We start from the raw sequence: 15939 nt of genomic DNA, 5'->3' as shown, positions 1-15939 counted from the left end.
AAATAAGACCATAACTTCAGTAACAATAGTTTTAGGATTTAAATGCATTGTTGAAAAACCATACCATACCTTTGATATTGTCAAAAGTGTCATACTGCACAACAGAGAATAAGGAGGAACAAACCGGAAAAAAAAAAGATAATACTTTCATTAAAAGTTTATCGGGTGTGATGTTTGATGTTAAATGACATAATTTTTGTGAACTTTTTTTTATAATTTGTATACGATATTTTTCAGATATTCCAACTGTCACCATTTCCCAGAATGCCTACAGTACCAACACAGGAACAACCATCACTCTGGGATGTACCGTGTCTGCCAACCCCGCCCATACCATCGTGTTCTGGCAACGTAACGTAGGTACTGGTACACAGTCCATCACCATTGATGGTGTCAACTACTCTGGGTCTACCGTCAATTCTCCATCCCTGACGGTTCTCAACGCTGATACTAGTGACACTGGAACCTACACCTGTTTTGCCACCAACTCTGTAGGAACTGGACAGAGTTCTTCAACCACACTGACAGTTTCAGGAAGTAAGTCATCACTTCTTCCTGTGTCCTTGTATTTCCTATTTAACACACGTTACATCGTATTTGATTGTATGCCTATTACATTACTGTAGGGACTATTGATTTTTCTCTCAGTCATTTCTAGCATTGAATTATCTGCTTTGTCTTCCTTGTCGAAGTCCATGAAGCGTGTTAATTTCTCACCTCAAAACTCCTAAAATGTACATCACACTTCTATTATTTCACACATACAATCCTTAAGGGCTATAAGATGTATCGCACCTATTTCAAGGTGAAATTGTTTGTTTTTGTGTCAGTTTTTGTCATGTTTTGAACAATTTAGCTCGCCCTCTTCAAAGGACTTGTGGTGAGTTTATGCCATGTTACAGCAAGCATCATCATTCATCAGTCATGAATCAACTTATTCTTTAAAACACTGCTATTTAAGAAAATGATTAAATTTGAACTAAAATTTGGTCTTAAGCATCCCTTGGTGAAAAGGAAACAATTGTACATTAATGAAAAGTCTGGCTCAATTCTTCTGTTCAAATGAAGGAATTTTGATGAAATTTGTCATCTTGAGCAGAGGAATGGGTGCCCAGTTCATGTAGTAGACATGAAAATACCAGTGGGTAAAATTTTCAAATCTTTCATATGTTGTTTAAATAAAAGGATCAACTTGTGTCTGCAGCATCCTAAGGTTAAGACAAGGGATCTCAATGTTGTATAATCCAGAAGCCATACCCATCCTGGGGGCTGGTCCAAGTAGAGTAAAAAAGGATTAATATTGACAGCCAACCTTCTTCCCTATGGATAAAAGGGGTTTTAACTTTTTAGTTTGGTGTTTTTGGTGAAGGGGATAGAATATTGTATGAGTTGAGAGTCTTCCCCACTAAAGACTGAGTTGCTAGGGACATATACCACCTAGGTAGTAGAAGAAGATTAAGTCTGCCAATCAAAAACAACAGTTTTCAACTTAATGATTGAAATTTTTGGATCAAGGAAAGGTATTGACTTATATGCATGGCATTTGAAGACAGATCACAAAATTTGAACATATTTGTAACACATTACTGAACTTCAAGTGTTTTGTAATGATCTGTCATAGACCTTTGGTACAGGCCCCCTGGGCCTCTTGTTAGCCATTTTTGTCAGGTGTGGGCACCAAAGTCTTTAAACAGTAGCTGTCTTGTTAATGTAGTTATAGGTAACATGGCATTGTTTGTTTAATTAAGCATATTTTGGTAAAATTCTTATAAATTTTACAACATTTTCAGCCATTCCAACTGTCACCATTGCCCAGAATGCCTACAGCACCAACACAGGAACAACCATCACTCTGGGATGTACCGTGTCTGCCAACCCCACACATACCACCGTATTCTGGCAGCGTAACATTGGAGGTGGTACACAGTCCATCACCATTGATGGTATCAACTACTCCGGGTCTACCGTCAATTCTCCATCCCTGACAGTTCTCAACGCTGATACCAGCGACACTGGAACCTACACCTGTTTTGCCACCAACTCTGTAGGAACTGGACAGAGTTCTTCAACCACACTGACCGTTACAGGAAGTAAGTCATTAATTCTGCTTTTTTCCTCACTCCTAATGTATACATGCTGTAATTTAAAAAAGAAAAAAAAAATTATTGAGCCCAATAAAGGAGTCTTGTGTGAAGCATGAATATCAACATTTCACTGAGTTTTAATGCAGTGAGTGGTTTTGAAATTGTCACCAAGCATTAACAAAGTTTCTTTCTAAAAATGCAAAATTGTTGGTGTTATTCCAACAGATTTAGAATATCATTGCATATGGATATCTCACAAAATGCTATAAATGTGTATTTTGGGGGGTGAAAACCTTATATTTGAGAAATTAACATATCTTTATTGCTTCTCCCATTGACTTACCAATTAGTTTATAGTCAAATGAAAGCAAGTTATGAAATATATCAGCTTAATATTCCTCTCACTTTTCAGGAGGAATGAATTTTATGGATAAAAAGTCATATTCAAGTTAATTTTGAGAAATAGTGACATTGTGAAATTTCCTATTCCTTTTGCAATGTATGTACATGCATCATTATCAAACATGACTACTGGTATTATGTGTACATATTGAGTCTTCCATCCATTCACTTTATTAATGTAGAGTATTTTTGAAAAATGATATAGAAATCTTCGTGAATTTCAGAGGTTACTTTAAGAACTTACCATACTGGCAAAGTGGAAAGCTGGCAAGACATATTTAGGTGTAACTCTCAATTGTGAACATCTTTTTCAAAATTTTCATACAATATTTTCAGATCTTCCAACTGTTACCATTGCCCAGAATGCCTACAGCACCAACACAGGAACAACCATCACTCTGGGATGTACCGTGTCGGCCAACCCCGCCCATACCACCGTGTTCTGGCAGCGTAACGTTGGAGGTGGTACACAGTCCATCACCATTGATGGTGTCAACTACTCTGGGTCTTCAGTCAATTCTCCATCCCTGACGGTTCTCAACGCTGATACCAGTGACACTGGAACCTACATCTGTTTTGCCACTAACTCTGTAGGAACTGGACAGAGCTCTTCAACCACACTGACCGTTACAGGAAGTTAGTGTTAAATTGTTGTGTTTGCTATGAACAAATACTGTCAATCTCTGGCAATGAGAGCTTTCTTTCCTAGAATGGCAAACAGTATTTACTGTACATAGATGTGAATTATACAGGATGGTGTTTCATTAAGCAGATTACGCAACATACAGAAGGTGAAGTCATGAGAATGTTTGAATTTCTGACCACTGTTGGCAGACTTGTTTTTGCTCTCTTACGAGGCTGATTGTATTAAAGAGCTTATCAGTAAAGATTACAGAAACCTTCCAGCGTCCCTTAATTTCACCTATAAGTGTGTTGATTAGATGTTTTCTTTAAATTACAAAAATATCATTGTGCTGTATGACGTCTTATGTGATGCTTGTTGATTTACCTAGTTATTCTGTTCATTCATACCCTAGTTTGATGGATGTAGGAAACTGATCGATTCCTGTTAATGTAGACAAGGATGCATGGTGTTAATATGTTATTATCTTAGTGAAGCAGTTTGTTGTGAAAAATTTAAAATAATTTTGATATAACATTTTCAGATATTCCAACGGTCACCATTTCCCAGAATGCCTACAGCACCAACACAGGAACAACCATCACTCTGGGATGTACCGTGTCTGCCAACCCCGCCCATACCACCGTGTTCTGGCAGCGTAACGTAGGTACTGGTACACAGTCCATCACCATTGACGGTGTCAACTACTCCGGGTCTACCATCAATTCTCCATCCCTGACGGTTCTCAACGCTGACACCAGTGACACTGGAACCTACACCTGTTTTGCCACCAACTCTGTAGGAACTGGACAGAGTTCTTCAACCACACTGACTGTTACAGGAAGTAAGTCAACATGAAACAACGGAATTAGTATTTGATACCCAGAAAAGTTAAGTGGTAGTAAAGTTAGTTGTTTGTCCATGTGGCTTAATGCTTAGCGTTTTAGGAGATGGACAATTATTTTTTCTGTTATCATCAAGTATGCTTCATTGAGGTTACACAAGGAACTGGACAAAGTTTTACAACCTCACTGACCATTTCAGGAGTAAGTCCTATAGGTCTATAATTATATAACTGACACCTACTATTTGGTTTCTACATCAGTTAGAGTTCGAGGTAGGGTAAGGTCATTATTAGGACCCGTGTCTGGGTCAAAGTTTTAGGTCAACTTTTAAATTTTTTCACTGATGATTATTTGGTGATGACACTATGAAGCAATATTGTGAAAATTAAACAAAAAGTCAACTGACTAAATGTTAAGGACACCGGATCAAAGGTCAAGGTTAAATTTTGTCTTTTTACTTGAACATTTTGTTATATGACACTATGAATAAGCATTGTTATTTGGATTTTAACAAGAAGCCAACTGACCAAAGATCAAGATCATTTGGTCAAAGGTCAGGGTCAAATTAGTTTTCACTGATTAACATTTTGCTATGACACTTTGTATTTGAAATCTAATTGTCAAATGTAAACTTCAGCTATATGAGTAGATGTCTTCGTGACAATTATAGGGGATATATTGCCACAAGTTGAGATCATTGTTGACCTGTCAGTGTTCATGTTCACTGTTGTAAACTTTTGTTAGACTCTTTCTTTAAAGAATAGTATGTACAATATTTTCAGACATTCCAACTGTCACCATTGCCCAGAATGCCTACAGCACCAACACAGGAACAACCATCACTCTGGGATGTACCGTGTCTGCCAACCCCGCCCATACCACCGTGTTCTGGCAGCGTAACGTAGGTACTGGTACACAGTCTATCACCATTGATGGTGTCAACTACTCCGGGTCTACCGTCAATTCTCCATCCCTGACCGTTCTCAACGCTGATACCAGTGACACTGGAACCTACACCTGTTTTGCCAGCAACTCTGTAGGAACTGGACAGAGTTCTGCGACTACACTGACTGTTTCAGGAAGTAGGTCATCACTTCTTCCTTTTTTTCAGGTGTTTGATATTTTACTCAACAATATGTTATATTTCAGTGTTACCAGATAGTTAAATTGTTTAGTGTTCAATCAAACATAATTATTGTTTTGCTGACACTTGCACAATGTATATAAATACCTATGTATATGAATAGATATGTGAGAATTAACTATTTACTTTTATACATATAATACCAATTTTATGCAAAAAGGGTTGGTCAATGGTATGGGTCACTGTAGGTCTCTTGGTTCGTCACAAACAACTACAATGACTTCAAAAGCAATTGTTACATGCGATTTAATTAGATTTATAAATGCAGCAGGTCTACGCAATGATGAGTTAGATGTAGTGTTCAGAGAAAGGCCAGAAATCAGTAAATTTCAACAAAGACATCGGAATATGCAAAAATATGACACAGGATTGATAGAAACAGCAAATTTGGACATATCAAAATAACACCCATTTAACAGAAAATGCCAGAATTTGCTGACAACAAAATATCCCTTATGTACGGTGGTGTGACCACCCATGTCCTGTACATGCACGTTGGATCCCGTCCTGTTTCTTTTTAGAATCTCAATGACACACATGTATACCTTAACTACAGGTTTGTTTCATATTTGCACCATATCATCGTTACATCAATTCCTATACCTGATCACATTCTCCTGATCATTGGTCAACTTTAAAGGTTCAAAGGTCTGGATTGAACACATTTTTTGCAAAAATGCCATATCTTCAAATTCCCTCAAAAGATTTGGTTTATTTTAGCAACATAGTATTATGAAATCAAGTCCTACACCTGACCACATAATCTTGGTCATTGGTCAAGGTTATAATGGTTCAAAGGTCGATCCTTCTGCATGGAATACATTCTTCAGAATAATGTCATATCTTGAACATCCATTATATTTGGTTAATGCTTATAGTATTATAATATCAGGTTCCACACCTGATCACATTCTGGGGACATCAATAGTAAAGGATAAACTAGCAAAGGTTACAAATGTGAAGGTGTCCTGTTTCAGTCAGAATCATTATCACTCCTTGAGAATCCCTCAAATGATTTTGTTCACATTCATTCCATAGTAATTTTTTTAACAAGCTCTTTGCATATACATGTAATAGTAGGGATATTTGTGTCTTAGACATTTTCTAGGTTTTAATTTTTTTTTTTTCAGATATCCCAGTTGTCACAATTGCCCAGAATGCCTACAGCACCAATACAGGAACAACCATCACACTTCAATGTACCGTGTCTGCCAACCCCGCCCATACCACCGTGTTCTGGCAGCGTAATGTAGGTACTGGTACACAGTCCATCACCATTGATGGTGTCAACTACTCTGGGTCTACCGTCAATTCTCCATCCCTGACAGTTCTCAACGCTGATACTAGTGACACTGGAACCTACACCTGTTTTGCCACCAATTCTGTAGGAACTGGACAGAGTTCTGCAACTACACTGACAGTTTCAGGAAGTAAGTCAACATGAAACAAAGGAATCAATCTTTGATACCCAGTTGAGTAAATTGGTAGTGAAGTTAGTTGTCTGTCCATGTGGGGATATATTGTTAGGGTGGGTGGGATATCATTTAGCCATATCTTGTTAGTGTGGGTGGGGGTGTCATTTAGCCATATCTTGTTAGGGTGGGTGGGGATATCATTTAGCCATACCTTGTTAGGGTGAGTGGGGATATCATTTAGCCATATCTTGTTAGTGTGGGTGGGGTATAATTTAGCCATACCTTGTTAGTGTGGGTGGGGTATAATTTAACCATACCTTGTTAGGGTGGGTGGGAGTATAATTTAGCCATATCTTGTTAGGGTAAGTGGGGATATCATTTATCCATATCTTGTTATTTGGTTTCTCATGAGAATGAATTTGTAGTTGTCCGTGATGCTAGCGATATGTCATTAACATAATAATTCTTTTTATTTTAGATATCCCTGTTGTTACCATCAGCCAAAGTACTTATAGTATCACAACAGGAAATAGTATCACTCTGGGATGTACCGTGTCTGCCAACCCCGCCCATACCACCGTATTCTGGCAGCGTAACATTGGAGGTGGTACACAGTCCATCACCATTGATGGTGTCAACTACTCCGGGTCTTCAGTCAATTCTCCATCCCTGACCGTTATCAACGCTGATAGCAGTGACACTGGAAGCTACACCTGTTTTGCCACCAACTCTGTAGGAACTGGACAGAGTTCTTCAACCACACTGACAGTTTCAGGAAGTAAGTCCACAATGCACCCTGAATTTACATGTAGAACACCTGAAGCCAGCCTGGTTATCCACTGCCTTTCCTCACCTGCACATGTTTAACTTGTATTGCACTTCCTCACACATGCTCTACAAACAAAGTGTCTATAGATAGTGTACTTTCATTTTGTCTTGTAGGCTAGCAATGGCTACCTATATCAGGAACTGTAAAGGGCGATAACTCTAATTGCAAATATGAAAAACTACCTAACCAAGGGATGTAATCGTACAGGATAAATTAAAATATATTGCTACCTAATATAAACTTACTGAGACAAAACTATGAAGTAGACTTCACTGTGATAAATTGAATTAAATTCTTGAAATTATTCTTGATATTGGAGCTGCCTGCTGCAACATAATGACATAAAAAATTTAATTTCATCAACCAGCTGGATGGGATGTATTTATCAATGAAGAACTTTAAATGTAATTTTTCTGTTATTGTTCAACTATTAATGCTGCAGTATATTACCTATAGGTCAGTTTATTTGTCTACTGCTAACAGTACAATAAATACTTATAATGAATTCCACAAAAATCTTGAAAATTCTAGGAGATAAGAAAACAGAAGAAATTTTATTTCAGATATTAGCATATTTGAACTAATATTTTATCTGAGTGATCAATTTCATTATCAAGAGTGACAAATTGTATCTGCAGGGGTGGAAAAGAAATGTACCTTAACTGTGTGATAAACAGATGTGAACTAAACCAAATCTTCCCAATTTCCTTGTCACATGTCCATGTTTGAACAACACAAAGACAGATCTTCTTATAATTTTCATTAAGTTATTGTATCCATTGACAACATGACAATTTATGTCTTTAGGGTGCAAGTCTTAGTTATAACCCAACAACTTAAGTAAAATACTTCAACAGCTTGAATGAATAGTCTAGACTATCCAGCTTAATATAAAGCTATTGTATTTTCCAGTTCAAGTCTCTCAAATTTCTCAAAAGTGATTAATGTCCTAATGCTTAAAAGTGGAGAATACTTTCCCATTGAAAAAGTCTATAATTACCTGGATTCCATACATTGTTTTAATGTACCTTTTCCCAAGTTTGATAATCTTTTTTATTTTTGAAAGTATTTCAAAAATTGAATGACATCTTCTTTTCAGTATCTGGATCTAAATGATAATTTTATTTCTGTTTGACAGCATGTTTGATCAAAACGTTTAAATATTCACAGAAAAAAAAAATGTAGAAATCAAGATGCTTCGTTCTAGTAGCCAGTCGTTTGACACTGCATTGTCATAGCTGATGAGAGCTATTGATAAGACTGTCACTCTCCTCCCCTCCACCCAAAATACCTAGTACCCAAACACATTAATGACACAAAAAACTTAACAAGCTCAGTATATATAAGTACACTGCTAATATGGTTAGAATTTTTTTCCAGACATACCAACCGTCAATGTCATTCAGACATTTTACCCCATAACCACGGGAACAACAGTGACCTTACAGTGTTCCGTCTTTGCCAATCCAACACATACCAGTGTGTTCTGGCAGTTCACTCCCACCAATGGCGGGACGACTACACTGACAATAGACAATGTGAATTATGGTGGATCATCTGTAAACAGTCCATCATTGGTCGTGTTCAATGCCAACAGTGGAGATCAGGGCACATATGTCTGTTTTGCCAGCAACCAAGTTGGAACAGGACAGAGTGCTCTGGTCTCCGTGGCAGTGACAGGAAGTAAGAATAGTAGATCTAGAATTGCTGTGCACCAGCTTTTGTTGTTATCCCCTCGAAACATGTTGAGTAAAGTTTATAATTGACTTGCTTTGTCAAGGGTCAAAGATCAAGGACATTTTGAGTCAATTAACCAAATCAGTTCACTGTAAAACATGTTAGCATAATTGAGGGAAAACCATCTTATGAAGAGTAAACAACTTTTTCCTGCTTCAAAATTGCCTTCATGGGATGTTGAACCAACTATTTTCAGAGTTGTATGTTTAGGTCACTAATGAGTCATCCAAATTGAGTGTTGGCCTGATTCAAAGGAATCTGTTCCATGTAGGCTAATTAAAGCTTGGCCTTGAGATATTGAAACCTATTTTCAGTAGTCAATGGACACATGGTGTCATATAGCTAACCTTGCCGTAGGTAATAATTATCAAACCTTGCCTACTTCATTAGTGTATGACGCCTGTTGGTTTTTAATTAGGGGTCAATGGTTAACGGTATTATATGGGGAAGATGGTTTCCTCCCACAGTAAGACACCTCATGCTCTTCTACCCGGCCAACAATAAATATATAAGTTGGTATAACTGGTTTCACAATCATTGTAAGATAAATAAAGTTAACATTGTGCATTGTAGTCAAAGTCAATGTTTGCCATATAGAATTGAATAAATGCAGATTCAAACTCAGTTACTGTTTTGAGGGGATGCACAGCTTTGTAATGCCTTTTTTGTTTTATTATTCTTTTAAAACGCTTTGCTCTTTTTATGTGTTGTCATTGTTAAAAAATGTTTTACAACAGCTGCTGGGAAGCCATGGATTAAACTCCTCAGAATCACATGACAAAGTGACAGTGTATTAGTTTAAGTCTGAGCAATATGATAACAATATTTATCATACTTATTGGAATGGAAACCTTCCCCAGTATTAAACCTGTAGTGATACCCACACTTGTGTTCCAACTATGTCATCACTTACAACTCAATGGCCTTTTATAGAACTTGTCAGAGACTTTGGAAACAAAGCAGATTTAGTGAAACCACCTTTATTGCCATAAACAGATTTCCATGTGTCCCACCTATACTTCGGTTGGCACCCGAAAATCGTCAGATACCCTGCATGGCCAATTGCACAATTCTACACTCTGATACCCATGACTGATTGCATGACACCACACTGATCACTGGGTGATAAGTACAAGAGTAGTGTAGTTATATCGCCCCGTGAGTATCAGACAGAGGGCAATAAATCAAAGCTAGGGGGAATAGTACTGGAAATCAAAGCTAGGAGGTATAGTACTGGAAATCTGCCTGTCTGTTGGGCTCTCTCTAGCCCGAGTTTCCTCTGGCCCTGACACCATGTCTGGTAGCCTACAGGCCAGAGGAAACTCGGGCTAGGCTCTCTCTATTTAATGACACTGATTGGTACACCAGCATCATCGAGGGTTAAGGTTGTATGCTTGGTCTTGGTGGTGAAGATGAGACAGGGTTTCATCATAAATAAAAATAAACATAAGTGCTATGTGTCTAATTTGTGTTGACATTATCAATTCTGAATTTCAGATATTCCTGTTGTTACTGTTGCCCAGAATGCCTACAGCACTAACATAGGAACATCCATCACTCTTCAATGTACCGTGTCTGCCAACCCCACACATACCACCGTGTTCTGGCAACGTAACGTAGGTACTGGTACACAGACCATCACCACTGACGGTGTCAACTACTCCGGGTCTACCGTCAATTCTCCATCCCTGACCGTTATCAACGCTGATACCAGTGACACTGGAACCTACACCTGTTTTGCCACCAACTCTGTAGGAACTGGACAGAGTTCTGCAACCACACTGACAGTAACAGGAAGTAAGTCAACATGAAACATAGGAATCAGTATTTGATACCCAGTTAAGTTAAGTGGTAGTACAGTTAGTTGTCTATCCATGTGGCTTAATGATTAGCATTTTGGGAGTGGGACAATTGGTTTTCCCAGTGTCATTTTAATGTGAATGACTGGGTGACCTGCTGGGTGTCTTCAACAGTATGCTTAAGTGACCATAGCTGTTGTAAGGCAGTAAACAATATCAAACAAAACTATACCAAACTGTCCATCAGGTCTGAGCAACCCAACGTTTTTTTTATCTAAATGTTGAGAAACTGCACTGACCTTGTGTGGGTACACACAAAGTTGAGCAGCCATACATTTGTTAGTTTTGAGTAAAATTCTTTACTCTCACAGTCAATTTTTAGCTCACCTGGCCTTTACACCTGGCTCAAAGGGCCAAATAAGCTTGTGCTCCAGTGTGGCATCTGCCATCCGTCCAGTGTCAGCTTTTTTCTTGAAATGACATCTCAAAATCCAAAAGGCCTAGAATCAAGATATTTGGCTCAAGGTCAAAGGGCTTAAATTTTATAAAATCTCAAATGACTTCCCAGAATAACAGAAAGGTCAAGAATCAAGATATTTGGTTGGTCGGTTCCTGGGACGACACCTGACAAAGTTTGTAAAACGAAGTGACCTTGACAGTCAAGGTTACTTCTTTTGGCTAATGACCCATATTTAAAGTCAGGTTGGTAAAATTTGTTAAAGCACAGAAAGTTTGATTAACTGAAAGGCAGAGGATCATCAAAAAAGGAAGTGAATACCAGTTGAGCATTGCAGGCCAATTAGTCCTCTTATGAAACTGTATGAAAAACTTTTTATAGTTGAAGTAGATGGTTTTGATATAGCATTTGGCATAGAGCTGTACTTTAATTATGACTCCTGATAAATGTTATTTTTGTCACAGATATTCCTGTTGTTACCATTGCCCAGAATGCCTACAACACCAACACAGGAACATCCATCACTCTTCAATGTACCGTGTCTGCCAACCCCGCCCATACCACCGTGTTCTGGCAGCGTAACGTAGGTACTGGTACACAGTCCATCACCATTGACGGTGTCAACTACTCCGGGTCTACCGTCAATTCTCCATCCCTGACCGTTATCAACGCTGATACCAGTGACACTGGAACCTACACCTGTTTTGCCAGCAACTCTGTAGGAACTGGACAGAGTTCTACAACCACCTTGACAGTCTCTGGAAGTAAGTTGATTGAGTTTACCAAGATCACTGGGGGATGAATCATTGTAGCTTTCCTTATGGTTGATTATCCAATTAGGTTAACAGCCTTTACTGAATTCATACTGAACTACTGATGTAAAATGCTAGCAAACAGTTGGTGAGATGAATTACATAGCAATGGGCATAGTCATGTTGGCAGTTACTTATCAATTTATGGCATCAATGATACATACCATATCTAAATTATGATCATTTATCAATAATGTTATTTGTCCAGGGGAGCTATTGCTAACCCCAGGGTTCAATATCATCAGCCTCTTAAGACAGAAAGGTTTTTATAAGACAGTGTTGAATCAATACAAATGAGGATACAGCTTAGATATTTGACATGTGTGTTCCTTGTGACCTTTCCTTTTGTACTTATTTGCGGACCTTCTGACCTTGACCTTGTAATTTGATCTACTTTTATAAAAAAAAAAACTTGAACCTTGTCCACTGTATGTTAACTGTATGAGATAGGGCATTTATATTTGATGAATTTTCCTTGTGACAAGGCCTTTTAGTTGGTACTACTTTTGTGGACTTGCTAACCTTGACCTTTGACCTACTTCTAAATGAATTTCAACCCAGCGAACTATATTGTCTTCTCACAGCTCTTGATTTAGTATGAGATAATGCATTTTCTCATCATTGCGACAGTTCAGTTTTGAGGCTGAGAAATACATAGAAGTTTGAAGGTCAGTTGGTTCTCTCATTTTAAAATCATGTTACCATTGCAGCCACTGAATACATTTGTACTTGTTGTTTCAATCATTTCGGACTGGTTGATAAGTAGCCCCAATTTTACACTTGTGTTAGACACCCTCTATTTTTGAAGTGTTAGACCATACTTTTAATTACAGCTTTACCCATAGTGAGTGTAGATGAGACAGCTTACACTGTTTCAATGGGAACAACAGCTATACTTCAATGTTCTGTGTCCGCCAATCCAACACACACCCGTGTATATTGGCGATTCATACCATCTAATGGTTCATGGTTGACATTAGTGCCAGTAGACAACTTGAAATATACTGGATCATCTGTCAGCAGTCCATCGTTGATTGTGTTCAATACCAATGGTGGAGACCAGGGCATATATATCTGTTTTGCCACCAACGAAGTTGGAACAGGGCAGAGTGCTCAAGTCGAACTTACAGTTTCTGGGAGTAAGGAGTGTGTGATTCACTAATTGACACAATAAATGCTGTTCTGTGGCCACCTCATTACCTGTGTGACTATATGAGTATAGGATGTATACACTTATTCTGTTTTAACCCGAGCTCACTTATGTATTTATAGAAGTATAGGATGGGGACACATTGTTAGTCTGTTTTTACCTCGGCTCACCTGTGTGACTTTATGAGTATAGGGTATAGACACATTGTTAGTCAGTTTTTACCTTGGCTCACCTGTGTGACCTGTTTTTACCTTGGCTCACCTGTGTGACTTTATGAGTATAGGGTATAGTCACATTGTTAGTCTGTTTTTACCTTGGCTCACCTGTGTGACCTGTTTTAACCTTGGCTCACCTGTGTGACTTTATGAGTATAGGGTATGGACACATTGTTAGTCTGTTTTTACCTCGGTTCACCTGTGTGACCTGTTTTTACCTTGGCTCACCTGTGTGACTTTATGAGTATAGGGTATGGACACATTGTTAGTCTGTTTTCACCTTGGCTCACCTGTGTGACGTTATGAGTATAGGGTATGGACACATTGTTAGTCTGTTTTTACCTTGGCTCACCTGTGTGACTTTATGAGTATAGGATGTGGACACATTGTTAGTCTGTTTTTACCTTGGCTCACCTGTGTGACTTTATGAGTATAGGATGTGGACACATTGTTAGTCTGTTTTTACCTTGGCTCACCTGTGTGACCTGTTTTTACCTTGGCTCACCTGTGTGACTTTAGGAGTATAGGATGTGGACACATTGTTAGTCTGTTTTTACCTTGGTTCACCTGTGTGACTTTATGAGTATAAGGTGTAGACACATTGTTAGCTCCAACCATTTTCAGATCACCAATATTTTTGGAGTTATTGCCCTTTACCTAATGGGACTGACTTTCTTTGTGGGGTTTGAAAGCTTTGACAAGTTTGATAGCAATTAATACCAGATCAACACCACTGGAGTTAATGCCCCAAAGTCACACTGTTCACTTAATGTCACTAGTAATTATTCCCTGATAATTAATCACCTAATCATTCAAAGATGATCTTCGAATTCGCCAAGTCTTTTCAGATGTATTTGACCATTATCTGATGTAGCGACTGAAATGTACCATAATGTTATCTGTCATTGCCACAACCATATTGGCTTTCTCTGTCATTCTGCCCATTACACAATGGTGTGTGCATTTTCTATACATAAGATTTACTTGTTTTAACTCTGCACATGGTTTTTATTTTGAAATTTTACGAATACATGTTTACCAAATTTAATTTTATAGTTTTGAAAGGACTGACTGCAGTTATTCTTTATATCATATCCACAAGATATTATTTTGTTAAAGCTTGGGAATCTCAAAAAAAACTTTTTTTTTGTATATTTTAAGAAACATCTAAAGAATTAACATTGAAATATGCATATATTTGATATTCAAATTAGTGTCAACTGTTGACGTGTATGTATGATGAGATGTTAACTTGCATATTTATACTCTTACTTGTTTATTTTTAGTTTCCAAATCTGCATGTGTTTTATTTTGCATACATCAAATTTGAATGCCTTGCAGATCTTTTGTAATTTCATGATTTGTTATTAGCAAAAATTTCTTCAGGAACTGAGAATTTTCTTTTGAAATGTTTGCAGATATCCCAGTTGTAACCATAGACCAGCCATCGTACAGCATATCAACAGGACAAGCCGTTACACTCGGCTGTTCTGTATCTGCCGTCCCAACTCATACCAGTGTCACCTGGCGGCGTATAACCAATGGAGTAAGCACGACAATCAACATTGACGGGACTAAATACGCCGGATCCACCGTCAACTCTCCCTCTCTCATTATCTTCAATGCAGCAGCCAGTGACCAAACATTCTACTCCTGTTCAGCTACTAACTCTGTGGGGACCGGAACCAGCTCCCAGACCAGCCTCACTGTTGTTGGCAGTAAGTTTACATTAAAATATTATCAAAATTTAAGTCTTTTATGCATAGAAAGAAGATAAATGTTTAATAAAAGCAAAAAAAAAAAAAAAGCATTAACTAATTTGATTTTAGCAAACATTTCAACTTTTAATCATTTATGTAATAGCTCTGCTAACTTTGAAGATACACCTTAGCTCGCGAAGTTGACCAATCCCTTACTTTGAATTAATCTTATTTCTTATACCCCGACTCAGTACAGGATAAATATGGTATGTTGATGTATTTTAGGTCTGCCAATTGTCACGGTTGCCCAGAGTAGCTATACAATAACAACAGGTGGCACTATCACCCTCGTCTGTACCGTTAGTGCCACCCCGTCGGCCACATCCGTTTCCTGGAGACGATTGGTCGGAGGAGTGTCAACAGCCATCAGCGTTGCAGGCAACAAATACTCTGGAGTTACTCTTTCGAATCCCTCACTGACCATCAGCAATGCCCAGAACAGTGATGAAGGTTTCTACATCTGTCAGGCTACCAATGTTGTTGGAACAGGAGAGAGTAGTACTACCTACCTCACAGTCAGTGGAAGTATGTCAACTCCTACATGCTACTATTGTTTTAACTCTGTTCCATAGAGTCACTGATATAGACTGTCACCTTCATAATGTCCTTGTGTCCATGTCTGTTGGTTGATGGAGACAGGGTGGGGATGTGGAAGTTAGGGTGGGAGT

At 38.2% G+C, this 15939-nt stretch overlaps 1 protein-coding gene across 20 annotated transcripts in view; it reads left to right on the top strand.

Annotated features, from left to right (window-relative positions):
• Positions 1-15939, top strand: part of LOC117335442 (hemicentin-1-like) — a 66030-nt gene that overhangs the window by 32812 nt on the left and 17279 nt on the right. For 13 of the 20 annotated variants that reach the window (XM_033895439.1, XM_033895425.1, XM_033895426.1 and 10 more), the window contains 11 exons: positions 238-537; positions 1791-2090; positions 2823-3122; positions 3653-3952; positions 4736-5035; positions 6228-6527; positions 6991-7290; positions 10576-10875; positions 11799-12098; positions 14930-15229; positions 15497-15796. In XM_033895439.1, the coding sequence (XP_033751330.1) occupies positions 238-537; positions 1791-2090; positions 2823-3122; positions 3653-3952; positions 4736-5035; positions 6228-6527; positions 6991-7290; positions 10576-10875; positions 11799-12098; positions 14930-15229; positions 15497-15796 (3300 nt within the window). The remainder of the gene's footprint in view (positions 1-237; positions 538-1790; positions 2091-2822; positions 3123-3652; positions 3953-4735; positions 5036-6227; positions 6528-6990; positions 7291-10575; positions 10876-11798; positions 12099-14929; positions 15230-15496; positions 15797-15939) is intronic. The other 7 variants (XM_033895435.1, XM_033895434.1, XM_033895436.1 and 4 more) reach the window with 7 other exon arrangements.

This window comes from Pecten maximus, chromosome 10 (assembly GCF_902652985.1).
Source record: "Pecten maximus chromosome 10, xPecMax1.1, whole genome shotgun sequence".
Lineage (NCBI taxonomy): Eukaryota > Metazoa > Mollusca > Bivalvia > Pectinida > Pectinidae > Pecten > Pecten maximus.
The sequence above is the reverse complement of the archived record's forward strand: the minus strand, read 5'-3'. Positions and strand labels throughout refer to the sequence as shown.